Below are 26,322 nucleotides of genomic sequence, written 5' to 3' on the forward strand. Positions count from 1 at the left end.
TGTCCTCATTTAGGGAGTAGGCAAAGATAAGCAGTATAATTTCAAGATTCTCAGGAAGAATACTTCATTTTCTTTTTTTCTAAATAATCTCTATGTAGACCCAACATGGAGCTGAAACTTACAACCCTGAGATCAAGAGTCCCATGCTCCCCATTCCCCATGTCCCTCCTCTGAAAAAAAAATTTTTAAAAAGGAGTCACATGCTCTACCAGCTGAGTCAGCCAGACACCCCACAATGATAATATACCTACAGTCTCTCAAAGAGAAGGTCTAGACAGAATATCTATATTACTAGTTATAGCTACACAATCATTCCAGCACCCAAGCTGACAGATGCTCTGTTATTCTCTATAAGAGGCTTCCAAGGTTGACCCTGAGAAATCAGTATCTAGCTGATGGAAAACAAAAACACAGAAAAGCATGGCAAATGTTTATAATTCAGGCTTAGCAGTCATACATATCACATTGGGTAATACTTCATTGGCAAGAACTTGTTAACTAGCCACATTGCAAAGGAAGGGGAGTGGAGACACTGAGTCTCCATTTGCCAATACCCTCCTTGAACTTATTCCACTATGAAAAGGGAAAAATAAAACTTTGGTAAGTGGACAGTAACGTCTGCCAAAAGCTGCCCCTCTGGCTACAAATATTCATATGCAGGCTTCTTCCTTCACAGAAAAAATACTTGCATGAATACTGTAGTACTATTTACTGGAGCAAAACAGCTTAGCAATCTATCTACAAAGGAATGTTTCACTAAATTATGATATATACATACAGCAAAATGAAATATAACTATTAATACAAATGAGCTATACCTATGGTAGCACTAATTCCATAAAAGGTTGTTTATGACATACTAAGTGAAAAAAGAAATATATATGATTCTACATTTAAAATAACATCACATACACATACATATAAAGTAACATGGAAAAAGGTATGAAAAAATTCAAACTGTGACACTGATAGGCTTGCCCTCACTTCATTCCAAAACGTTCAAGTCTGAGACTTTACTATAAAGAAAATCTCTAAGAACTTAGCCACATATTCTCATGAAAACCATAAGCAGCATTTGAATCACAGATTACAGTAAAATGAGAAAAATAATTACATTTGCTGTAACAGTTTTCTCATATTCTATTAGAGGAGAGTATAATAAATAATTTTAGGCAGTTAGAAAAATAACATTCTAAAAACTGGGAAAGAACTAAAGAGAAAACAACAAAAACAAATCAGGGTTTCAAAGAGAAAATACAAATACGTGGCACAGAATAAGTCAATGTTGTAGTTAAAAATGAGTTTTGGGGCGCCTGGGTGGCGCAGTCGGTTAAGCGTCCGACTTCAGCCAGGTCACGATCTTGCGGTCCGTGAGTTCGAGCCCCGCGTCGGGCTCTGGGCTGATGGCTCAGAGCCTGGAGCCTGTTTCCGATTCTGTGTCTCCCTCTCTCTCTGCCCCTCCCCTGTTCATGCTCTGTCTCTCTCTGTCCCAAAAATAAATAAACGTTGAAAAAAAAATTTAAAAAAAAAAAATGAGTTTTAAATTTTCTTCTAAGGTTTTAATAAGCTAAACTTAAAGGAAAGCTCAATCAATTCAATCTGGATCTCTACACAGTACAGTGAGTGCATATTCTTCAAACTCTAGTAGATAAATGCAGTTCTTTCAACAGGCTATTTGATAAGACCTTGGTTAAGCAGACAAGGACACAAAGAATTAGTATTCTATACTCTTGCTTAAGAGTAAATTCATTTGCTTTGGAGAAACAAAAGCAGATGGCACAGATAACATGCTACATTGTAAACTAAAGGCCCTAACTAGAAATCTTAAATAAATAACTGTATAATAATTACTATTTCAATGATTTTTTTCCATGTAGCTTTTAGCAATATGGAGTACATGCTTTCCATAAATGTAAATGTAAATACTGCACAGGCAGACTACAGTTATTACTCCAGGAGACTAGACTGTTATTTTACCCTCAGGTATAAGCTAAAATGTTCTGGTTTTCAGAGCTCTCCAAGGACTGTTTTTTTCCTGTTGTTGACTCTTTTTTGTTTTGGTTTTTTGTTGTTGTTTTGGTTTTTTAAGTTAACACTTCAAGGGAAAAACGGATTGATCCTCCACATGTAACGCTATTTCTTTCATTCCCACTCCTTTTCCTCCCATATTAACTAACTGCAGTTTCTGGCCAATGTGATCCCATCACTGCCTTTCTACTTAACTATATTACTGCATAAATTAAGAAAAATTTGATTTTAAGCTCAGGTAAATGCTGTGACCCTTGAAGTGGCAGGACAGATTTTATTCCATAGTTAGGAAGGGAATCACAGGTTACAACAGCATTTCAATACCATTTTTCAGACAAATAAACATAATGTCCCATACACAGCAAATTTCATACTTCCACTTGATACTAGTTTTGTCTTTTGTTTTATATTATCTGATTTGAAACAGAAAGACATTATCAACAAGTATACTTTTCACTTTAATTTGGTAACCTACCTAGGTTTAAGCCTGAGTACTGTAATAGTGTATCTAAATAAAATGGTACAGGAATGGTACATAAAAATTAAAATAACACATTATCATTGCTCTTAATGTCAAGATTTTATAATATCTCTCCAGTTCATAACATGTCTTTACATTTGTGATATTTATCTTGCAGAAGCTCTCATCTGAGAAATTTTGGCAAATAAGGGCCTGAATGTAAGTTGATGCACTCTCCCTCTCCATCACACTTCCATTCAGGACAGAACTGCTAGGGCAAGCAAGGTAGCAAAGCCTTCAGGGTGCAAGCAAGTCTATGGATTCTTTTAGGGGTTGTCAGAGAAAAGTAACAGCACAAAATTAAGTTACTTTTTGAGCTAAACATGAGATCAGTAGATACCAGCCCAAAGGGTTTCAGGAAAAAAAAACCTAGAAAGATTGCAACTTCTTGTTCCTTCAAAAACTGGAGGCTTTAGAGATTACTTAATCTTCCTTGGGACAGTAGAAACCCTGTGGTATATGGTCCTAGGAGGGCCTCCTATAAACTCTTGGCCTCAGGGGCATCTAGATGACTCAGTCCACTGAGTCCACTGAAACCACTCTTGGCTTCGGCTCAGGTCATGATCTCACAGTTTGTGGGATCAAGCCCTGTGTCAGGCTCTGCACTGTCAGCGCAGAGCCTGTTTGGGATTCTCTCCTCTCTCTCTGCCCCTCTCCCTGCTCACTCTCTCTCTTAAAATAAATAAACAAACATTTAAAAAAATAAATTATTGGCCTCAGAAGAACCACAAGGGATCACTATAATAAGATGAGTTACCTCCTAGTCTTAAGGCTGGGAAAGTACTATCCAATTAGCAGAACTGTTGTTTAATGTGATACTCATAGGAATGAAGACTATGACAGTATTTATATGTGAATTTGTGCCAAAGGAGGGATCCTAATAATTTGACGTAACCACCCAAACTGAAAAAGCCTTAAGAAGTCAAAGCAAAGGGCACCTGGGTGGATCAGTCAGTTGACTGCCAGACTCTTGATAGCAGCTGAGGTTATGGGGCTGAGCCCCCTGTGGGACTGGCTTCATGCTGAGCTTGGAGCCTGCTTGGGATTCTCTCTGTGAAATATTCTCTCTCTACTGGCGCTCTCTGTGTGTGTCTCTCTCTCTCTCCCGAAATAAATATTTAAAAAAAATAGAAGTCAAAGCAAAATAATATGCCTAAAAGACTTACCAAACACGAAGGAGAAAAAAACATTATACTAGGTATGTTTGAAACAGATGGAAACTTTAAAGAGCAGAAACGTTCTAAAAGTTAAAAAAAAAAAAAATCAAATTTAAATACTCATCAGCTGAATGAAAGAATAATCACTGGAGGAACCTGGCTGGCTCAAATCAGTAGAGCATGTGACTCTTAGTCTCAGGGTTGTGAGTTTCAAGCCCCACATTGGGCATGGAGCCTACTTAAAAAAGAAAAAAAGGAAAAATGAATTTAATGGAAAATGAATTTAGTGTCCTAGAAGTTCAGTGGGGGGAAAAGTCTCAACATAAAAGAAAAATACACAAAAGGAATTCACAAGGAAAGGAGTAAAATACTTGGCAAACGTATATAGGAGATCTAACATATATAAGTGTTTAAGAAGGAAAGACAAGGAAGAAACACAATTAAGCTGATCATTTTAAGAGGAAAATCTACCTTATCAATAAAAGATTTAAATCTGAACATTAACATGGCTTATCTAGTTTCTGTCAGAATTAATGGGAAAATGACACATATAAGCATAGGTAAAATTTATGAATTCCAAGGAAAAAGATAAAATCTTACAAATATCAGCACCAATAATTAAACACAACATATACAAATTCTACCTCCACATAGAGCATCCATCTACATTCAATGCCTCTCTTTTAAGATATGCAAATAGGGGCGCCTGGGTGGCTCAGTCGGTTGGGCTTCCGACTTCGGCTCAGGTCATGATCTTGCGGTTTGTGGGTTCAGGCCCCATGTCAGGCTCTGTGCTGACAGCTCAGAGCCTGGAGCCTGTTTCGGATTCTGTGTTTCCCCTCTCTCTCTCTGACCCTCCCCCATTCATGTTCTGTCTCTGTCTCAAAAATAAATAAACGTTAAAAAAAAAAAAAGATATGCAAATAGCTGCTACCACCAGACACTTGAGGAAAACCAATTTATTGTGCCTCAGCACCAAAATTACCCCAGCAGTATCTGCTCTGTAATAATGGACTAGACTTTACAAGCACTTCTGCTTCACAGTAAGCACTATGTTAAGCTTTAGTAGCACAGAGCTCTGGAAGGACAGTCCAGGAGGAAGGGGGACTTCTTTTCCTGGTTTCAAAATGTTAAGAGTTTTGTGTTTTTATTCTTGCTGCAAAGTCCAACGGTGGTGGTCTGTCTCTTCTTCATGCTAAGAGTGTGCAGTTCTTTGGAATTTTTGTGCCCCAGATTAGGATTGGGTGATTATCCTCTTGATGCAGCCCTCCTAACACTGACAATGGCCTGCTCAAAGTTTCATCTGACAGCAGTACCTCAACTTCCATTGTAGTACTGTCCACCACAACCAACACAACTGTATCTCAGAATGTTGTTTCCTGCTGCCTAGCAAATGTAAACCAGCTCTGGCTAAGGCATAAGGCAATCCAGTGAACTCTATCAGTCAATAGGCTGCAAACCCACCTTCTCCAACAAGGTCCAAACCCAAGCCTGAGGAAGGGGACCCCCACGAATCCAAGTTTTTCTCTCCTTGAGAAATTTCTTTAAGCCCTAGGGTCTCATTCAGATTATCCTTACATCTTTAGGGGCGCCTGGGTGGCTCAGTTGGTTGAGCGTCCAACTTCAGCTCAGGTCATGATCTCGCGGTTTGTGGGTTCCAGCCCCGCGTCGGGCTCTGTGCTGACAGCTCAAAGCCTGGGGCCTGCTTTGAATTCTGTCTCCCCCTCTCTCTCTGCCCCTGTCCTGCTCACACTCTGTGAATCTCTCTCTCAAAAATAAATAAAACATTTTTAAAAAATTAGAGTTATCCTTACATCTTTATAGTTATTCCTTTATCATAGTTTACTAATTATATATAATTATACCAATTCAAGAAACTGTTTTGGTTTCTGACTTCTGATTCAATCCAGAAAGGTTCAGAACCAGGAGTGGTTCTAGAATATAAACCAGTAAAGATTAGATTTGGGGACTGGTTTGGTCATGTGTTTAGGATTAAGCATAGGGCTGAGCTCTTTGCCAAGGAAATGGGATGATCGTAATCTATGGCATGCAGTAGTTTCAGAAAACCAATCAAGCTATCACCTATGGTACACTGTGATGAAGCACCAACTCAAGCACATTCTTTGAAAGCTTAAGAGGCCACTATATTTGCCATTATGGCAGTAATGATGACTATGGACAGGAGTACAAGTTGTTGAAGTTAAAATTGTTTCACAATTGTTAAACAAGTTGTTACAAGTTAAAATTGTTTCATTATATTACTCTTTATATTTAATTCTTTACTACATCTAGACTTTGGTGTATGGTATGAGGTAACAAATCTATCCTTCTGTGTATACCTGAGAACTTAGAAAATGACAGGTTCAAGTCCACTAACTCTCACGCTTAAGTGACAATGAAAGAGCCAGAGAGCTTCTAAGATTCCCCTGAAAGAATTATCTTCTTTCTTGTAGGTATGGGACTGATAATGCTGAAAATCAAGGCAAAAATTTGTGTAGGTTGCTGAGTTACAACAACAGTTGAATTTCAGTCTCATCAAGTTTCTCATTTGAAAATTAGGACCTGGATCAGGAATAAATGAGATTCTGAAACTGAGAACAGAGATATCTGGTTTGTCCTAGATGAAACTTAACAATTTTGAATCTGTCCTCATTCCCAATTCCCGTAAACTGCACTCATAATTGGAAGACTCCAATACCAGTAAAGTAGTTTGCTTTCCCAGTGTCTGAGAACACTAGCTTTCCTTGGCTTGAAAAATCTGATTATTTCACATAAGCAGATGCCTTGAAGGGGGATGCTCATTCTTTAAGACCCACAACCAGCCCCATTACCACTATATCCATAACTAGGGTCAAATCTCAGTATGCTCCAGGAATACATGTACACACAACAACACAGCAGGAAATAGCTTACATACTCAACAGAAACTCAAGGGCCACATGTGGGAGTGGATTCTAGAAGCATTTGACCAAGGAGGATGGAATATAATGCTACATCAGGCCAAACTAATGGATATGGGTGCACTTACTGGAGACTCCAAATTTAATGTGTTAGTTCACGTAGCTAGAAATGACTGGTTGGTGAGCTAAAAGTAGCCTTTAAAGGTTGAGGGACAGAGCTTCCCCGGCACTGATATGGAAGGAGTAAAGAATCCAATGATTTAGGGATTTAGGAATATGGGACTGGAATTATGTAAGAATTTCATACCCCTACTCTTCCTCAACTGTGCTCCACAAGAGAGCCCAGATGGCAGTGAGAACCACATTAGTAAAAGGTGGATCTATACCCTTTTAAAGGTCTGTGGTTAGTCTCCTATGTAAGCCAGGTATAAGTATAGGGGATGCAGCCATTAAGAAAACCTCTCAGGTTTCAGTGGAGATGATGGGATCCAAGGTAACACAGCCCAAGTGGCCACACTTAATCATTAAAGATAAGGTAGGAATGTAATGCTGTTAAGAGCAGCAGGAACATAGTGGTAATCAGAATGTCCTGATCTACAGAGATCTTTGGCAACAGATGATGACTGGAGTACACCTAGAAACAAAACTATGAACAAAACAGGCCAAAGGCCTCCATAATACTATTTGATACATACAACAGAAAAAATTCTAGATCCAGTAGCCAGAAGTCCAATTTGTATTAACCAACACAGTGGAGAATTATAACTTTCTCACCACTTGTCAATTATGGGTTAGCTCACAGATCCAGAATACACTAAATGAGATGGAGACCAGGTCCCTTGAAGAAAAATCTTGCATAACTATTACACGCACACACCACACATCTTCTAATCCTTCCCCAGAGACTTGCAGCCATTAATTAAAGGTACTGAGCATTGTTAAAAGGAAACATCTACACATTTCATGTATAAATAAAGTCTCTCAAATGACCTTAAATTCCTGGGGATTCAAAATGCAACCGTGGTCTACTAGTTAAATTAGGGGCTTATGGTGGTCAGGTGATACATGAGGATGTAAATCAAGTCTGGATGATAGCATAAATTGTCCAATGACCCATCCTATGGTTATTTCCTTGATTTCTAAATATTTACTTGGAACAGACATACTTGGCAACTGGAAGAACCCCAACATGGACTTTACCCATTAGGTAAGGGGTATAATGGTAGGAATGTCTGAAGTTGACAGAACTTCCCTCTATTACCAAAACAATAAAACAGAAGCAATACTATATCCCTGGAGTGAGTGCAAGGTTTCATCGAAGACTTCAGAGAAACAAAGGTGGTGAAAACTATCACATCCCTGTTAAACTCACCAGTTAGGCATACATAAGAGTCAGACAGATCATAGAGAACAACTATGGATTATCATAAACTTAATCAGTGGTGACTTTCACTGTAACTGCAATCCCTAGCATTTGATATGCAGCTACTATAACCAAGCTAATGCCTTTTTCTCCAATTAAAAAGGACCAAAGTAAGTCATTACATAATGCCTAGAATAGATGAAAGGATACCTTCTCAGTGTTGCTTCTGTGCTATGTTAATTTTCCTGCTCTCCGTGTAGTTGTCTTGGCCATCTATTGTCTCACAATTTCTGTGATTCAGAGTCTAGACCCAACTCACCCAAATCTTCTGGTTAGGGTCTCACATTGCTGCAATCAAGGTGTTTACTATTCTATATTCTTATTTGGAGGCTCAAATGGGGAAGAATCCATTTCTAAGCTTGTTTACATTGTTGAAAGAATTTATTTCCTTGTACCTGACCTTCTGCTGGTGACTGGACACAACTCTTCAAGCCAAGAAGATACCCATAGTTCCTTGTACATGGGCTTCCCCAACATATCAGTTTGTCAAACCAAGAAGGAAAATCCCTAGAGCAAGTGTGCTGGCAAGACAGCATCTTATATAACATAACGTAATCAGAGTCGTCCTCCTCTTATCTTTGCTAGAATTGATGGTTAGAAGCAAGCCACAGGTCTCAATGCAAAGGAAGGGGTAAAGAGCATGAATAATACCAAGAGAAAGGAGTCATGAGGGTCACAGTTGAGTCTGTCCACCACAACAGTCTACAGATACCTTCATCATCTTTACATTACACAAAATTATCATGCTACTTCACTACTTTTATGACATATCCCCAACCATGGAATGGCAAGATACTTCACTGAGATAGCCACTGGCCTCTACGTTATTTAGGGGGTTATCTCCCAACCTCTATTTTACATATATCTTACTAAGGCTTTAAATGTATTTGCTACTTCCTGATCATCCTATTCACTTAATACAAGGTTGTCAAAATTAAAATTATGTGGAATAAATACCAGAAAAAAAATGAAAAGAAATGAAAACTTTAAGAAGCATGACTGGGGGTGGGCAGGAAAAGAGAGAGGATTGCTATGTGGGTCACTGTGCCATTTGACTTTTCTTTTAAATCATGTACATGTATTGCTTAATAATAAAGTTCGGTTTATAAAAAGAAAATAAAGATGTAGATAAAAAATAAATAGAAACAGAAAGACTGAAATGGCAAAATTAACACCAAACTGACATTAAAGATTAGAAGCACTAAACAAAAATAAGTATTATATAACGGTAAGAAGCTAAGTATTGAAGGTATTTAAATAAGTAAAATATTTACTTCGTTTGCTTTTGTAGCCTTATAAGCCTTAAATCCAGTTTTTCATCTAAATTTTTTTCTAAATTTTTTAAAATTTTTTGCTCTGAAGTATGTTATTGGAATCCTTTTGACAAAACCAAGTATTCGTTTATGATAAAGAAGTCAAAGTGTTCTAAATGATATGTAACAGTCTCAAAATTTCTAGGCAGTTTTTCCCCTCCAGTAAGGTGACAGCTGCTCACAGGCTAATGCAGTAAAGCTAGATGAAGTTCCTAGAATTTGCCAAACACCAGATAGGAGACATCCTCTGTGTTAGCAAAATGCAGAGTAGCCACAGAGAAAGGATGTGGCTCTTCACTTCTCATCACAGCCTGTAGATTAAAGTGGCAGGAGCCATTATGTAGGCATCCCAGACATCTCAACAGCACTTCTCCAAGAGGGTAAATCCCCAATTTCAGCCCTTCAGTCACCAGATTACTGCCTAACCTGTGAAAAGGTACTGCCCCACCTAGGCTTCAGAATAACCATACTTTATTCAGAGGTAACATGATGGACATCTTAAAACACCTGAGTTCATCATCACCCCCGTGTTCTGTCAGGGCCACCATCTGCCACTCCATCTCACACAATCCACTCACCACCGTGGCACTGTGGACCAGCCTGCAAAGACCAGGGACATGCAGGAAGCAGTGCAAAGACAGAGCAGAAGGCCAAGGCTGCTGCCTCCAGGAGTTGTAGGGGAGGGAGCCATTGCACCCCCCCCAGGCACAATGCAGCATGTACACATCCTCCAGCAAGGCATTCATCGCAGAGAGAGCGTTTAAAATTGCCTCATTATATTACTCTTTATATTTCTTTACTACATCTAGGCTTTGGTGTATGGTATGATGTAACAAATCTATTTTTTTCAAGTTGTTAATCAGTTATCAACTACAAAGAGAAAGGAACAGATGGAACACAATTTTTAATTATTATATATACTTAGGTCTGCTTGTGTTCAACTGATTCATCTGCCAGTTGTTAAACCAATGACTTAACACTAATATTTTTTGTAGTTTTATGATACAGTCTACTAATTAGCAGAGTGAGCTCATTAGTCATTTTCAGAATTTTTTGGCTAATTAACTTTAACTTATAAGTCTCAATCCAAAAATAATCCCTAAAGTTTTTATTGGTTCTGCATTATATAAATTTTTTAAAACTTTTAAAGGAAACATAATTGGACAATAAATATTTCAGAAAATATTTCTTTTAATCCAAGAAACAAATTTCTGATAATCTGAACTGCCACCATTTTTCTCTCAAAATGACAAATACTATGTTAAAATGATGAGTCTTAGTGTTACCAAGGTTTTGGAAAATGAATTTTTAATTCAAGTACAATTAATATTCAGTGTCATATTTGCTTGAGGTGTACAACGATTCAACAATTCTATACATTTTTCAATGTTCATCAAAATAAGTGTACACTTAATCCCTTTTATCTATTTCACACCCTTGACCCAAACCGACTCCCCTCTGGCAACCACCAATTTGTTCCCTGTGTTTAAGAGTCTGTTTTATTTTATTTTTTAGCCATTCTTTGTTTACTTGTTTTGTTTCTTAAATACTTTATGAGATCATACAGTATTTGTTTTTCCCTGTATTTCATGTAGCGTTATACCCTAGGTCCATCCATGTTGTTGCAAATGGCAAGATCTCACTCTTTTTAAATGCCTGTGTAAAATTGTGTGTATGTGTATGTGTGTACCACATCTTCTTCATCCATTCATCTATCTATGGACACTTGGGTTGTTTCCATAACTTGGCTATTATAAACAATGCTGCAATAAACATAGGGACATACGTACCTTTTCAAATTAGTGTTTTCATTTCCTTTGGGCAAATGCTCACAAGTGGAATTACTAGATCATATGGTAGTTCTATTTTTAATACTGTTTTCCATAGTGGTTACACCAATTTACATTCCCACCAATAGTGGATAGGGGTTCCTTTTTCTCCACATCCTTGTCAACACTTGTTATTTCTTGTATTTTTAATTTTAGTCATCCTGACAAGTATAAATGTTGGTATTTTGATAGGAACTGCATTACATCTGTAGATTGCTTTGGGTAGTACAGATATTTTAACAATATTGGTTCTTCCAATCCATGAGCATAGAGTATCTTTCCATGGGTTTGTGTCACGTTCAATTTCTTTCATCAATATTAAGTAGATTTCAGGTCAGGATACAGGTCTTTCACCTCCTGGTTATAGTTATTCTTAAGTATTTTATTCTTTTTGTTGCAATTGTAAATGGGATTGTTTTCTTAATTTCTATTTCTGCTACTCCATTATTAGTGTATAGATTTGCAACAGATTCCTGTATGTAAATTTTTTATTCTATGACTTTACTGAATTCACTTATCACTTCTGGTAGTTTTTGGTTGGAATCTTTATAAAGTTCTCTCTATATATAGTATCAGGTCACCTGCAAATACTCAGTTTTACTTCTTTACCAGTTTGGATGACTTTTATTTCTTTTTCTCCATTGACTGCTTTGGGTAGGACTTCCAATGCTATGTTGAATAAATATGGTAAGAGTGGACATTCTTATCTCTGATCTTAAAAGCAAGGGGCTCAGTTTTCACCATTGAGTATAATGTTTGCTGTGGGTTTTTCATATATAGGCTTTATTATGTTCAGGTATGTTCCCTCTAAACCTACTTTGCTGAGGGTTTTTATCATGAAGGGATGTTGTACTTTCTCAAATGCTTTTTTCTGCATCTGAGATATGTTTTTTATCCTCCTCTTATTATAAATGTAATGTATCACTCACTGATTTGTGAATACTGACCCACTCTTTGCATCCCTGGAATAAATCCCACTTGTTGATGGTGAATGATTTTTATAATGTATTGTTGGATTCAGCTTGTTAATTATTTTGTTAAGGATTTTTACATCTATGTCCATCAGAGATACCGGGATGTAGTTTTCCTCTTTGGTAGTATCTTTACCTGATTTGGGAATCAGGGTAAAGCTAGCCTCACTGAATGAATTTGGAAGCCTTCCTTCCTCGTATTTTTTGGAATAGTTTGAGAAGTATAGTTATTAACTCTTTAAATGTTTGGTAGAATTCACCTGAGAAACCATCTGGTTCAGGACTTTTTGTTGTTGTTGGGAGTTGTTTTTCTTTTTTTTAATTACTGATTCAGTTTTATTGCTAGTAATCAGTCTGTTCACATTTTATTTCTTCCTCAGTTTTCAGGTTTTTATGTTTCTAGGAATTTCTTCTTTTTTTCTAGGTTGTCCAATTTGTTGGCATTGCAAATTATGTATTTTTTTTTCTAAATGTTTATTTGAGAGAGAGAGAGTACGTGAGAGCAAGGGAGGGGCAGAGAGAGAGAGGGAAGAGAGAATCTCAAGCAGACTCCACACTGTCAGCAGCAGAGCCCAATGCAGGACTCAGTCCCACAAACCATGAGATAATGACCTGAGCCAGAATCAAAGGTCAGATCCTAACCTACTGGCCACCCAGGTGCCCCCAAGATAGATATTTTCAATGCTGATAGGATTAAGGGGCTATTTGGAAATATTTCTGCAAAACCTTTAAAATAATGTATTTTGATCCAGTAGTACTAGTTATATGAGTCACTTATAAAGAAAATGATATGGGCATCAAGATTTCTAAATGTCTAATTTTATTTAAAATGAAAGTTACAGGGGCGCCTGGGTGGCTCAGTCGGTTAGGCGGCCAACTTCGGCCCAGGTCATGATCTCGCGGTCCGTGAGTTTGAGCCCCACGTCAGGCTCTGTGCTGACAGCTCAGAGCCTGGAGCCTGTTTCAGACTCTGTGTCTCCCTCTCTCTGACCCTCCCCCGTTCATGCTTTGTCTCTCTCTGTCTCAAAAATAAATAAACGCTAAAAAAAAAAAAAAAAAAAAATTTAAATGAAAGTTACAAAACAATCAAAATAGAAACACAAATTATGAAACACTGTGTGGTGAAAAGCCCTGTATTCAAAAAATACCAAAATAAAATAAAATACCAATAGGGAAAGAATCATTCTACTTTGATACAACAAGTATAATTTTAATATAAGTCTAGAACAAACACATAGAAATACACCAAAATATTATTTTTTAAGATTTTATTTATTTATTTTTAGAAAGCAAGCGTGAGCAGGGGAAAGGGGCAAAGGGAGACAAGGAGAATCTTAAGCAGGTTCCATGCTCAGCACAGAGTCCGACACAGGGCTCGATCCCACGACACCAGGATCATGACCTGGGGATCATAACCCATGTGAAATCAGGAGTCAGAGGCTTACTGACTGAGCCACCCAGGTGCCCCTAAAGATTTTATTTTTAAGTAATCTCTACATCCAACGTGGAGCTTGAACTCACAACCCTAAGATCAATAGTCATGTGTTCTTCTGACTGAACCAGTCAGAAGCACCTATACCAAAATATCAAAAATTAGGATTATGGGTAGTACTTTTCTTCCTCTAAAATTTTTTCCTAGCTTTTTGATAAGAGTTTAATGCACGATAAATAAAAAAAGTAGTAATATTTTAAAATTACACATCAAAAAAACTCTGTCAACAATTTACTAGGTGCTGACTATATACATTTTACTATGGAAGGTGATATGATGAATACAAAAAGTGCTTACAATATTTCCTGATAATCAAAAACAATCTAGGGGGAATAAGGAGGCATCCAAAGTATGTACCTAGTGTCTGGTATAAGAGAAGTTCATGCATTAAACTAGACTGGAGAAGGCCCCCCACGCTTTGAACAAAGCTAAGGGAGTTTGCCTCATATTGAATAAGAGGCTTCTCAAATAATAGTTAACTTTTACCCCCTATTTCTTAGTATGCCATCAGCAGGAGCTGTTAATGAAAAATAAAAGCAAATGTTCTCTGCTACTTGCTAATGGTATGATATTAGACTTTAAGTTTGGATTCTATAATTTAATAATTCAAGATGTTAATATTTCATGAACGAGCAAATCTCAAAATATAATTTGAGAGATCAGAATGGGATGCCAACAATTTAATAGTAAGAAAAAAGGGGAAAAAGGAGGAAGAGACACTCATTATTACATGCCTATATTTTTCTCTTTTGTTTGAATTAGTATCAAAGAATTTGTGGAACCATTCTCAATTTGCTATGCTTCTTTATACAGTCACATCCCTTCTTTAATATAAAAGATAATGGTATCAAAAGAAATCAACTAAAAATGTCCAAATGAGTTATTTTTATTAAACTAAGCATCTTATTCTAAGCAGCACTTTCTTAGGTAAGTTTTCTAATACATGTATTAAAAGAACATGATTAATTTGGGGTAAGGGACATTACATATGTTTGGCAAGGCCTTTCCTGGATCAAAGCATGACTTCTCAGAATCCTTCTCCTTGTATCTCTTCCCCAGCCTTAACCTAAATTTTAACATAACATATTCTAGAACTCAATAAAATATCTATTTTTATTTATAAAATATCTTCAATATAAAATACCTTCAGAATCAGAACCACATTAAGCCACTGAAAAGCAAGCTCTAAATTTCATAATATAATTTGTCACACAAACAGGACGCTTACTAAAAGATGAAGGATGGTGCTATTAATAATTATGCTACAAAAAGCCTATCCTAAATCCTACAATATGTCTTTTCAATCTCTTAAATTACTTCCAACTGCTGTGTGTTCAGGCTAGCTTCAACCACCAATAGAACGTTATCCTGGAACTTCTGCTCAAGTAGCCGAAAACCTGGAGTTTAAGTTAACCTAGCTATATTTTTTCTCTTCCATCTTAATCTGGGATTCCTTCTGGAATCCTTCTGGAATTTATGAAGAGACTAAATACCAGAAAAACAAACAGATTTAAAAGGATTTTTAAAATAACATCTTAAAAAAAGATATCCTGCCAGTGTTTAATAACTGAAGAATAACCTGCTGTTGTATATAGTATGGGGTGAAGGTGTGAAATGCCTAGTTCTGAATGATAAGGAAGTGATACAGCAGATAAATCTAAGAAATACGGATGGATATGATGGAATGCAAAGCCTAGCAAATATATAGTAAGGAATTACCCCAACATATATATAATATATAATTTTCTTCAGTTTAAAAAGAATTTGTAAAGTGTTTTGGTGGGTAGGGGAAAGAGATCTGCACTATATATGATTAAAGTTAGTACACAGCATAATAAATGGTACAAGCACACTCAATTATTACTGAAAGTATAAGTAAGGTATTTTAGCCAGAAGCATTAAAATAAGTTAGGTCCCCCTCTTTGATAACAAAACTAGTAGAAATTACCACATTTCATGTATTATTTCTTATATTAACATATTTCTTATATTAATAATAATACAAATACTTGTAAGAATGTACATAAAGGCATTTTTCCTAAAAATGACTTCATAAAATAAAACCATTATATTGATATAAATATATATAGATACAGATAGTAACAGTCATATCTTTACTTACTTGTCCAGCCTTTGAACATCTGCATAAAAGATGACATAAATGTGGATGATGCCTTTGGAAGATTAGGGGATATCATGAAGAGAATTAATAATACCTGGAACACCCAGGTTTAAGGCACAGCTTGACATAAGTACTGGAACAATACAGCAATGTATTTACCAAAGCTAAACATGTGAAAACTGGTAGGTACCTTTGGATGTAACTGAATAGAGGCTATGAAAATTCTTAGAGTTCCTAGCTTTTAGGACTTAAGTTCTAAATAACTCATACACAATTAATGCTCTTATCCTAGCACTAACCAGCTTTTACAATGTACTCTCTTCTGAAAAAAATAAAATATTTACTGCATATCTTTCACTCTAATTATCTAAAAGTAACTGTGGCATGCAGATTTGTGTTCTCCTTTCCAGAGTGTGTACAAAAATGGGAAAGCAAGTACCTAGCCATGAATTACATTACCCAGATCACCATCACCTTCATAGCCAAAAGCTTCTAAGAAGTAGGTACTACTCCATTCTCTCTATCCTTCCACCCACTGAATGCAAACAACATTGCGGCTCTAGAGGAAAGAGGGACCAAAAAATGGAAGGAGCATGATCCCTGAATATGAATATGAAAGAAAGATGTCTACCACTAATTCTGGTACAGAATGGTTAGAAAATGAGAAATTATGTGTATCATGCATTTGAATTTTAACTTTTATAGCATGTAAAATTACTCTTATATAGCTGCTAAATTGTTAAGAACAGGTTAAAATACCACAAAGTTAATTTCAGAGAGACATTCTCATTATGTGTAAAAAAACCAAACAAACCCAAAACCCTACTTTTAAGTAAAAACCCTACTTTTAAGTGAATATCAACCTATCATTTGAGGATTTTCAAATGGTTATGAAATAAAATAAGCAGTTTACATTTACTGCCCTAAAACATTCTGTATATATTACTTTTCATTCTAAGAAAGTAGGGGAAATCAAGACTAAAGTGCTTTGAAAAAAACAACTAATTAAAATACTATGTAACAAAACACACACAAAAACTGGAGACAAAGTTTATGTTTAGAACTTCCTTACTCTTCTTCTCAAACAACCTAAGAGTTTTAAGGCTCTAAATTGTGAAATATCCTGACCAGTTCTTATCCTTGTAGAAATTACGAGCAGGGGACATCCATGGAAGTGTATATTGAGACTGCTTTCTATTGGGAGAGTAATTCATCCCTGGCCCTCTTCTCAAAATAGGCAGAGCTAGCAATGTCCATCTCATCAAGGATTTTAACACTTACTGAAACTTTCAAGCTTTGCAATGAACATTTAGAAACTCAAACGTTATTATATTAACACTTTTATCCATTTTAGTAATTATTCAGTGGTGCATGCAATTTCCATGAAATCATTACATAACTTAGCAATTCAAACACAAGTTAACAGGTAAGATTTAATAAATAAACTCAAAGGTGCTTTTTCGCATTCTTTGGTGTAGTCACAGAGCAAAATGCACTCAGCCAAATCTTGGGGAAGAATTCCTCTGCATTTTATATGTTGAGATTTGGCAACAACTCCATTTGTAAATTAGAGACTAGGAAAAAATCAATGTCCTTTAAAAGTCCAAGTTTTCTTTACATCAGAACAAAGCTCCCTCTTTGACAGACTATTCTCTAAGACACCCATATCTCTTTCCAATTATATTTCTTTTTAAGTTATTTATTTATTTATTTTATCTTAAGAGAGGAAGTGAGTGGTAGAGGGGCAAAAAGAATCCCAAGCAGGCTCCGTGCTCATCACACAGGGCTCAATCCCACAAACCATGAGATCATGACCTAAGCCAAAATCAAGAGTCGGCTATTCAACCAAGTGAGCCACCCAGACACATGGCAGTCATATTTAAATGGATAAAACCAGTATTCCTTTCAGAGTCAGAGAAAGATACCATACGTTTTCACTCATATGTGGATCTTGAGAAACTTAACAGAAGACCATGGGGGAGGAGAAGGGGGAAAAAAGTTACAGAGAGAAAGAGGTAAACAATAAGAGACTCTTGAATAATGAGAACAAACTGAGGGTTGATGGGGGGGGGGGAGTGGGTGATGGGCATTAAGGAGGGCACTTGTTGGGATGAGCACTGAGTGTTGTATGGAAACCAATTTGACAATAAATTATATTTTTAAAAAAAGCAAAGAGAAGACTAAACTGTGTCATTATGTACATTTGATTTACAGTCTGACTCCAATTTCTTATTTATAGAAGTTATTATTAGTACACTAAGATGATTACTATTAATCTATAGTTTCTCATGACATATTACCAGATCATTTGATTAGTAGAATGGATTTCCTTTCCCTTGTATGATTAGAAAATCTATGAAGGCAAGGATCGGGCAAGTTTAGTTCATTTATATCTCTAGCACCTAACCCAATGCCTGAAAATAATCGGCTTTTGGTGAATTTTTGTTGAATGAATAAAATGTAAATCCAACGTTTTTAGTTGACATCTGAAGGTACAAAATTCAAATGCCAATGGATTATAGACACTCATTTAAATGCAGACTAAGCTCATAACTACTACAATGACAAATATCCATTACATTAAGTAGCATGAATGCTCCAAAATTCAACATGTGTTTCAAAGTCAAACGCCCAAACCAAATTATTCCCATACCTATCCTCCAACACCTCTCCTCATGCAAATTTTCTTTCAGTGAACACCACCAAGTCAAACAACTAGAAATTATCTTAGATTCCTTCCTTTTTCTCATCTTTCAGAATCATTCCAAAGCCTTAATATTTATAGAATCTGTCAGTTCCTCTTCATCCTCACTGATACTCTATAAATTTGAACTTGCATTTCTTTCCAATCGGATCAGTAAAAAAACTAGATTAGTAAGAAAAAAAGTCTGATTCAAGCCCTACACCCTCCAAATCATTATCTAATCTGCATCCAGAAAAGTATTTCTAAAAATGCTAATACGATGAAGTCTTTTTCGTTGTAAATGCCATCAATTTCATAAAAAGTCAAAACACTCAATGTTCATAATCTAACCTCTCTCAGCTCTATTTTTACTAGAATATCTTATGCCATCTGTGGTAAGAGGTATAGATCTCATCTTGTCCTGTTTCTACTGTAAGAAATACTCTCTGCCACTGCATAGCTAATTCCTACTCCTGTGTCAAGTCTCAGTTCAAGTTTTATCTATTCAGGCAAGGCCTTCCATGACCCTGTTTCTAGACAGGCCTAAGTGAACTTTTAGTGTTTTCAACCCACCCTGTATATCCCTTTCACTAAAGCATTCTATTACATCTTTTTCCCATGAGAATATATTCCATGAGGATGAAAGTGTGGTTTTAGTTCTGAATATAAAGCCTTGGATTATAGGAGGTACACAAGTCTCTATTTAGCTAGTGAAATGGATTCTTTACAATTCTGATCGGGAGAAAAGATAAGACGACAGTAAAGTCATAAATAGTTGTAGGAATCAAGGATGCTGAATAAACAAAAGAAATCAGGTCCTTTAATACAAATTTTACCAAAGCCTTCACATTTTGTACCTCTCCAAAGGGGAAGGGATATGGTCCTTTTCCAAACACACTGAATACAGAAGTCCTCCTTTGGGGAAGCATTTCAAAAACACCTATTTTTATTTCAGATAATAAACAAGAAAGGAAGGTAAAGAGCACTCAGGTTCAAAAACACTTAACATTTTACAACCACACTTGTTTCTTTTTGTTTCTCTTTCAGTTTCAGTTGTAGCACCCCACATACAACTCTCTAATCCCATTCTCTTTATCCTATCTTCTCCATAAGTAACCAGTATCAACAACTTGATTTTAAATAATCACATTTTACATAAGTGGAACAATGTATTATGTATCATTCTATAGCTTGCTTTCTCCTTTAAAAACACACTTCAAAGGTAAGAGAATTAAAAGCAAAAATGAAGTATTGGGACCTCATCAAGATAAAAAGCTTCTACACTGCAAAGGAAACAATCAACAAAACTAAAAGGCAACTGACGGAATGGGAAAAGATATCTGTAAATGACATACCGGATAAAGGGCTAGTATCCAAAATCTATAAAGAACTCACCGAACTCCACACTCGAAAAACAAATAATCCAGTGAAGAAATGGGCAGAAAACATGAATAGACACTTCTCTAAAGAAGACATCCGGATGGCCAACAGGCACATGAAAAGATGCTCAACGTCACTCCTTATCAGGGAAATACAAATCAAAACCACACTGAGATACCACCTCATCCAGTCAGAGTGGCTAAAATGAACAAATCAGGAGGCTATAGATGCTGGAGAGGATGTGGAGAAATGGGAACCCTCTTGCACTGTTGGTGGGAATGCAAACTGGTGCAGCCACTCTGGAAATCAGTGTGGAGGTTCCTCAAAAAATTCAAAATAGACCTACCCTATGACCCAGCAATAACACTGCTAGGAATTTACCAAGGGATACAGGAGTGCTGATACATAGAGGCACTTGTACCCCAATGTTTATAGCAGCACTTTCAACAATAGCCAAATTATGGAAAGAGCCTAAATGTCCATCAACTGATGAATGGATAAAGAAGTTGTGGTTTATATATACAAGGGAATACTACTTGGCAATGAGAAAGAATGGAATATGGCCTTTTGTAGCAACATGGATGCAACTGGAGAGTGTCATGCTAAGTCATACAGAGAAAGAGAGATACCATATGTTTTCACTCTTATGTGCATCCTGAGAAACTTAACAGAAGACCATGGGGGAGGGGATGGGGGGAAAAAAAGTTACAGAGACGGAAGGAGGCAAACCATTAAGATAAACTGAGGGTTGATGGGGGGTGGGAGGGAGGGAGGAGAAAGTGGGTGATGGGCATTGAGGAAGGCACCTGTTGGGATGAGCACTGAGTGTTGTATGGAAACCAATTTGATAATAAATTTCGTATTAAAAAAATAAAAATAAAAAAAAAGAAAATGCATTTCTGAAATATATCCATAATGGTGCCTAGAGCTCTAGTTCAATCACTATAGAGAATTTATGTGTTCCAATATACCACATTTTATTTATCAATTGTCCTTTTCATAAACATTTAGGGTTTTTTAAAATTTTTTGCTGTTACAAACAAAACAGCAATAAAAATTCTGCATTTGCCTCCTTTATATATACCAAAATTTCTCTAGAGGTTACATCTAGGAATTGAATCGCTTTTCTTCAAAGTAATTCTTTTCTTCAAAAAAAAAAATAAAGAAAAAAAAGTGGCTTCCACAGTGTAGGTAGTCCTTATATATTTACCAAATGAATGCAAAATGAATAGGTCATTCAACTTTTCTTAATACTGCCAAATTTTTCTCCAAAGGGGTTATTTCATATTTATACTCAGAACAGTTGGCACTCTAGTGCCTTACTGACTCTTAGCATCTTCCATCCTTTTAATGTTACTCAATCTGATGAGTGTGACACAGTGTTTTACACTGTTACAGCCAAAATTTTATTCTCTCATCCTCAGTACTTTATTTGAATGGGCTCTTATTTCCTATCACATGTTCTAATTGATTATTACTGCTATACAGAAGGCTGATTTTTTTTTTAATGTTTATTTTCTCTCTAGGAATTGTGCCCAATGAACACTTTCATTAGTTCTAATGGTCTACAAAGACCATTTATCCCAAAATTTCTACAAAGACAATTATGTATTCTGTGAATATAAATAATATTATATCTCCCTTACCTACATAAGGAATTTCTCTCTTGTTCCTAATTCACCAAGAGTTATTGTTCATCACAAGCATCACCTAAATTTTATCAAATGCTTTTTCTAAACATTTCGCATCAGTTCAGATAAGGCTCAGTTCCCGCTTCCAGTTGGTATATTATAGTAAAAGATTTGCTAATACTAAACTATCCTTGCATTTGTAAGATAAAACCTCTAGGTCTTAAAAATGTATTGACCTCAAATTGTTAATATTTTTATTTAATTTTCTACTACTTTTTCTATTTAATTTTCATTTCGACTTTAATTATCTTTCTTCCTAAGTACTTTTAGATTTGCTGTTTCTTCGAGTTTCTACTGCTTTTGCTAATATTAATACATTTAAGACAGTATATTTATTTAAGTAGTACTTTAGCTGGTCCCACTATTTTTACTAGCAGTACTTTCACTAACATTCACTCAACTCTGTATATTTCCTCTTTATCACATGAATTACTTAAAAGTACCTTTTTACATTTGTAAGTATAATTTAGAAGGGGAATTTATTTTTTGTATTTCAATATTACATGTACTGGAGTCAGACAATAGGATCAAGTATTCCTTGATGAAGTAGTTCAAGATTTTCTTTTAATCCTCCCTGTTCTGCGGTTTTACTATACTATTAAGAGCTATGTAATTATTTTCACTTACCTTGCTCACTTCTGAGAACAAACTCTAGATCTGAGGAAATATGTCAAAGAAATTTTTCCAAAATAATCTCTTCAAAAAACAATGTCTTTTCTATTCCCTTTGACTTCCTCCTCTGGCATATTCTGGAACCCTTCACAGCTGCTGTTTCCTATTTACTTCTCTGGGCTACATTATAAATGAATGCCTAATGAAGGTCAATTCCTGAATTCTACATTTGATGGCATCCATTTCCTTCAGCAAAACTAATTAACTAAATTTAGCCCCTTTTTGTGTTACATACAATTTCTTCTTTCATCTCTCCAGTATCTTAAATATACTTATTTATTTCTTTTACTACTCATCCCTCTCCATCTAAAGTTTTTGTGATCATCTCTGCTCATTGTGGTCACTCCACTGCAGAACTAGATCATATAATGTGGGCTTAGAACTTCCTGCTCTAGGGTAATATTGTGAATTTTTAAAGACCCAGTCACCGTAAGTGAAGCAGACATTTCAATCCAGGTCCTGGTTTTAAGAACTGTCTGCCTTCTCCCTTTCTTTAGCCCTTGATTTCCCATTAATGAGGTTTTAGAGCAAGTTATTATCCAAATGAAGACCCTCCTGAGTATTAAAAAGGTCTCTACTATTAATAACTACATAGACAATAAGCATAAACTAGGGGTTTGAAAGGTATCCTGAGATATATGATCACCCTAAACAGAAGCTTTAGCTTATGTGGCAGTTATCAGTGGCTTTCTTTAGACTCCTTTGCAAGTGTAGACACTCATGTTAGGCCCTGGCTTCATGTAATTAGCCTGACTCTATTCCTCTATGTTTCATGAAACATTTTTATTCCTTTTAACACACAAGAACCAAACTCTTGGCTACAAGTACCTGCTTCTCTACACTAAACCCAATATTATTTATCATTATATGTTATCTTCTACGTTAAGCTCAGAAACATTTAGTTTCTAAACTCATTAATGTCTGCATTCTTTTTTTAAAATTTTATCTATCATTACTTTCTGTTTGAAATGAGGTAATAAACAGCAAGATTAGTGTGCTACTTTCAACAAAAGAATCTTATCAATTTTTTAAACATGTATTCCCTTTATTCAGCAACTACTTTCAGTAATTTGTTACAAAAACACTCCCACATATAGATTTCAGGAGGATATAGGAGGATTCAAAGAAGTACTATTTTTAATAGAATAAAACTATTCTAGTTTATATGGATAGTAAATTAGTTTTAGTAGTGTAGTTTGTACGTTACTTCTTTTTTAAGAATAAAGCAACCCAAATAAAAACTGTTTAAATAAATCATGGCCAAGCCATGTTAAGAAACAGTATACAAACATTAAAAATTACAAAGTAAATTCACAGAGGAAAAAAAATCCCACAATAGAATGCTGAATGAAAAATAAAAATCACAGAAGTTTGTAGATTAATTTGAACATAGCTAGGAAACAAAAATATAATATGAATAATAAAAAATTATACCAAAGTAAAAAATGTTTGAGGCAGAGGTCAAGGAAGAATAGAGACAAAAAGTTGAAAAGGTGGGTTAAAACCAAATTATGGAAAGCATTAGTGTCTGAACTACTTATCTTTACCTTTCACAAAATGTGGGTTCAAAAGAATTTAAGCAAAGATTGTTAGTATGAAGTAGCATTAGGGAAGAGTAATAAGAATAAAAAATATAGAACTCTGGACAAAAATGAAAAATTTGTTTTAGTTCCTGTTTTGTTTCAAATACTAGGCCAGATTTTATTGACATTAAATTTCAAGGATTTTGGGGGCGCATGGTTGGCTCAGTCGGTTAAGCATCCAACTTCGGCTCAGGTCATAATCTCACGGTCTGTGGGTTCCAGTACTGCACTGCACTCTGTGCTGACAGCTCAGAGCCTGGAACCTGCTTCAGATTTTGTGTCTCCTTCTCTCTGTCTGCCCCTCCCCCTGCTTGTGCTCGTTGTCTCTCAAAAATAAACATTTAAATATTAAAGATGTTTTCATATTTTTAAAAAGCTGGTATTGACCTTTAATACTATATACATTAAAAGTATCTTTATATATACAAATATCTTGCAAAATAAAGTTTTACGTGAAAAAAATGAAAGCAAAGTACAGAAATGCAATGTTTAAATTTACACATAAAAATAAACTTCCTTCATTTTTCTACTTGTGTTTCCACCTAAAGGTGGAAAGCCCTAAGGCAGATCTCAAAAATAAAACATCTATTATTTTTAAATCTTATTTATGTAACTTATAGTTTGTTCATTCCTTCAGATAACTGGAAGTTCAGTGTTTCTTTTACCATTAGCATCATCACACTATTCCACCTCCCTCCCTTCCCACACAAATTCCAAGACTCCTGATCATATCAATCTGGTAACATACATAAAAAGCAGTAAAGACTAAACTCCCTTAACGCAAAAGGATATACAGGGAGAAAATAAAAAGTATACTAAATAAAAAGTTGTAAGAGTAAATCTGTTTCATAAATTACCTAATTTAAAAAGAAATTTTAATGTTTATTTTTGAGAGAGAGTGTGAGCTAGGGAGGAACAGAGAGAGAGGGAGACACAGAATTTGAAGCAGGCTCCAGGCTCTGAGCTGTGAGCACAGAGCCCAACACAGGGCTCAAACTCATGAACCGTGAGATTATGACCTGAGCCAAAGTCAGACACTAAACCGACTGAGTCACTCGGGCACCCCCATAAATTACCTAATTTTAAAGAAATTAAAAATGAAGTATCAAAAATGAGCAAATAGTGAATAAAAATATATAACTTTTATCAATCACTGGTGATCAAAGAAATGCAAATTATTCTGGATTACAATTTTCACGTATGTTATCAAATAATGCCTAAATTTAAGTGTTGCTAGGCACACTTCTGGTGAAAGATACACCAGTAAAATTTTGAGGGGAGTAATATGATATTTATCACACAGTTAAGAAATACCCTTTCACCAAATTACTTTACCTCTAGTGTTTTAAAATGAAAAAAAGAGGGGCTCCTGGGTGGCTCAGGTGGGTAAGCGTCTGACTTCGGCTCAGGTCATGATGTCTCAGTTTATGAGTTCGAGTCCCACATTGGGCTTTGTGCTCACAGCTCAGAGCCTGGAGCCTGCTTCAGATTCTGTGTCTCCCTCTCTCTCTGCCCCTCCCCTGGCTTGCACTCTGTGTGTCTCTCTCTCTCTCTCTCAAAAATAAACCTTAAAAATATTTTTTTAAGTAAATAAATAAAATGAAAAAAGATCTGAAGACATAAATACGAACAATGAATAAATTCTGTAACAGTAAAAAAAAATGTAAGGACGTACTAAAAGAATAGTAAAATAAGGTTTATCCTTATAATGAATTAGTTAGAAGTCAATAAATAAGGGCTTTTGCAGAATATTTAATATTTGTTAATGAGAGAGGAGAGAGTAAGAAGGTTATAAAATCACATACACACATAAAATAATCATGAACTATTAATTCTGGTTATTCCTAGTTCACTACATAGGAATTCTATTTTATAGCCTTTTTTCTTTTAAATATTGTTCAATACACATATCTTACTTATATTAAGTGAAATTCTAAAAAATAGACTACAGCAATAAATCTTCTCTTAGGCAGCTATCACATGCAAGTCATTTTACTCAGTACACTGTAATCGAAAGTGCGTCTTACCATTAAACAAAATGCCTTTCTGACAGTGTTTACAAAACAAGTAAAACAAAGACAAACTTAAACTTCTTAATTATACCATCAGCAGGAATATATAAAACATCACTTAACAGGTTCCACATAGATTACTGACTATATTGCTTTGTAAATAAAACAAAAATACTTAAAATTTACCTGCATTGCACTTTTCCCCAATTTCACCACTTCAAATAGTGTGACAGGCTCCCCTTCACCATTCTGTTGAGGGTGCCCATTAGCTCTTCCACGGCCTGTTCCTCTAACAGTAGCTTCAATTCTACTCTTCTCTCCTGGAGATTTTCGAGGTTTCTTGTTTGTAGACTGAATAAAAGATGAGGAAAAAATTCAATTAAATACAGGTACACTTTGCTTTTATGCAAAGTACCGGTGAAAGGTACTAAGAACTACTACACATAAGAGACTTAATTCCTGGCCAAAGGAAGCTTTACAATTTGTTTTCCGTAAATTAAAGTGCAAATGGTAGTTTAAGCTATGTAAGACAGGAAAATTTATAAA

General features: G+C 35.7%; 1 protein-coding gene across 1 annotated transcript in view; it reads right to left on the minus strand.

Annotated features, from left to right (window-relative positions):
• The window catches only part of STAG1 (stromal antigen 1), a 400,899-nt gene that overhangs the window by 236,372 nt on the left and 138,205 nt on the right, over positions 1-26,322 (minus strand). Inside the window, exon 4 of the mRNA XM_047100346.1 lies at positions 25,963-26,127. Within this exon, the coding sequence (XP_046956302.1) occupies positions 25,963-26,127 (165 nt within the window). The remainder of the gene's footprint in view (positions 1-25,962; positions 26,128-26,322) is intronic.

Source organism: Lynx rufus, unplaced genomic scaffold, assembly GCF_022079265.1.
Source record: "Lynx rufus isolate CCGP_SWC_20201006 ecotype Redwood Valley unplaced genomic scaffold, mLynRuf1.p SCAF_5, whole genome shotgun sequence".
In the NCBI taxonomy this organism is placed as follows: domain Eukaryota; kingdom Metazoa; phylum Chordata; class Mammalia; order Carnivora; family Felidae; genus Lynx; species Lynx rufus.